At 60.6% G+C, this 1,801-nt stretch overlaps 1 protein-coding gene across 1 annotated transcript in view; it reads left to right on the forward strand.

Annotated features, from left to right (window-relative positions):
- Positions 1-1,801, forward strand: part of LOC102032525 (nuclear receptor subfamily 4 group A member 1) — a 7,889-nt gene that overhangs the window by 4,560 nt on the left and 1,528 nt on the right. The window contains exons 2-4 of the mRNA XM_031064558.1: positions 14-177; positions 981-1,183; positions 1,642-1,793. Of these exons, the coding sequence (XP_030920418.1) occupies positions 14-177; positions 981-1,183; positions 1,642-1,793 (519 nt within the window). The remainder of the gene's footprint in view (positions 1-13; positions 178-980; positions 1,184-1,641; positions 1,794-1,801) is intronic.

The following is a 1,801-nucleotide window of genomic DNA, read 5'->3' on the forward strand; positions in this document are numbered from 1 at the left end:
GCACTCCCTGCAGGTCCCAAGACAGTGGCCCGGACCGACAGCCTGAAGGGGAGGCGGGGCCGGCTCCCCTCCAAGCCCAAGCAGCCGCCGGATGCGTCCCCGGTCAGCCTCATCACCTCTCTGGTGCGGGCTCACATTGACTCCATCCCCAGCGCCACCAAGCTCGACTACTCCAAGGTAGTGACACTCCGTGCCCTGCCCAGGGCTGTGCTGGGGCTGGATCCTGACCCATCCCAGATCCTGATGCTGTCCCCATTCCAGTTCCTCACCCATCCCCATCCCAATCCTGACCCATCCTCATCCCAGATCCTCACCCATCCCCATCCCCAGTTTCTCACCCATCCCCATCCCAGATTCTGATCCTGTCCACATCCCAGTTCCAGATCCAAACTCATCCTTGTTGCTAACCCAGCAGTCCCTGACCTGTCCCCATCCCAGATCCTGATCCCATTCCCACCCAGTTTCTCACCCATCTTCATCCCAGGTCCTGACCCATTCCATCCCAATCCTGGCCCATCCCCATCCCAATCATGACCCATCCCAGTCCTGACCCATCCCATCCCATCCCATCCCATCCCATCCCATCCCATCCCATCCCATCCCATCCCAGTTCTTCACCCATTCCCACCCCAATCCTGACCCATCCCCATCCCAGTTCCTGACCCACCCCCGTCCCAGTTCCTGACCCATTCCATCCCAATTCTGACCTATCCCCATCCCAATTCTTCACCCATCCCCATCCCAGTCCTGACCTATCCCAGTCCTGACCCATCCCATCCCAGTTCTTCACCCGTGCCCATCCCAGTCCTAACCCATCCCATCCCCATCCCAATCCTGACCCATCCCAGTCCTGACCCATGCCCATCCCATCCCATCCCATCCCATCCCAGTTCTTCACCCATTCCCAACCCAGTTCTTCACCCATCCCCATCCCAGTCCTGACCCGTGCCCACCTCACTCCTGACCCATGCCCACCGCAGTTCCAGGAGTCAGCCCCGTGCCCATTTGAGAAGGAGGACTCCGTGGACGTGCAGCAGTTCTACGACCTCCTCACCGGCTCCATGGACGTCATCCGCAAGTGGGCCGAGAAGATCCAGGGCTTCAGCGAGCTGCCCAAGGAGGACCAGGACCTCCTGCTGGAATCAGCATTCCTGGAGCTCTTCATCCTTCGCCTGGCATACCGGTGAGCCCTGGGGCAGCAGGGAGCAGGGGGGGCCCGGGGGTGACACCTGAATTTCTGCTGGGGGAGCCTGAGCTGGGGGGGGTGACACCCGAATTTCGGGGGTGACACCTGGATTTCTCCTGGGGGTGACACCTGGATTTCTGCTGGGGTGACACCTGGATTTCGGGGGTGACACCTGGATTTCGGGGATGACACCTGGATTTCTCCTGGGGGTGACACCTGAGTTTCTGCTGGGGGTGACACCTGAGTTTCTGCTGGGGGTGACATCTGGATTTCGGGGATGACACCTGGATTTCTGCTGGGGTGACACCTGGATTTCTGCTGGGAGTGACACCGGTGGGGTGACACCGGGATTTCTGCTGGGAGTGACACCTGGATTTCGGGGGTGACACCTGGGTTTCTGCTGGGGGTGACACCTGAGTTTCTGCTGGGGGTGACACCTGCGTTTCTGCTGGCAGCTCCAAGCCAGAGGAAGGGAAACTCATCTTCTGCAACGGCGTGGTGCTGCACCGGCAGCAGTGCGTGCGTGGCTTCGGGGAATGGATCGACGCCATCCTCGAGTTCTCCCAGAGCCTGCACCGCATGAGCGTCGATGTCCCCTCCTTCTCCTGCCTCCCT

Source organism: Geospiza fortis, unplaced genomic scaffold, assembly GCF_000277835.1.
Source record: "Geospiza fortis unplaced genomic scaffold, GeoFor_1.0 scaffold599, whole genome shotgun sequence".
NCBI lineage: Eukaryota > Metazoa > Chordata > Aves > Passeriformes > Thraupidae > Geospiza > Geospiza fortis.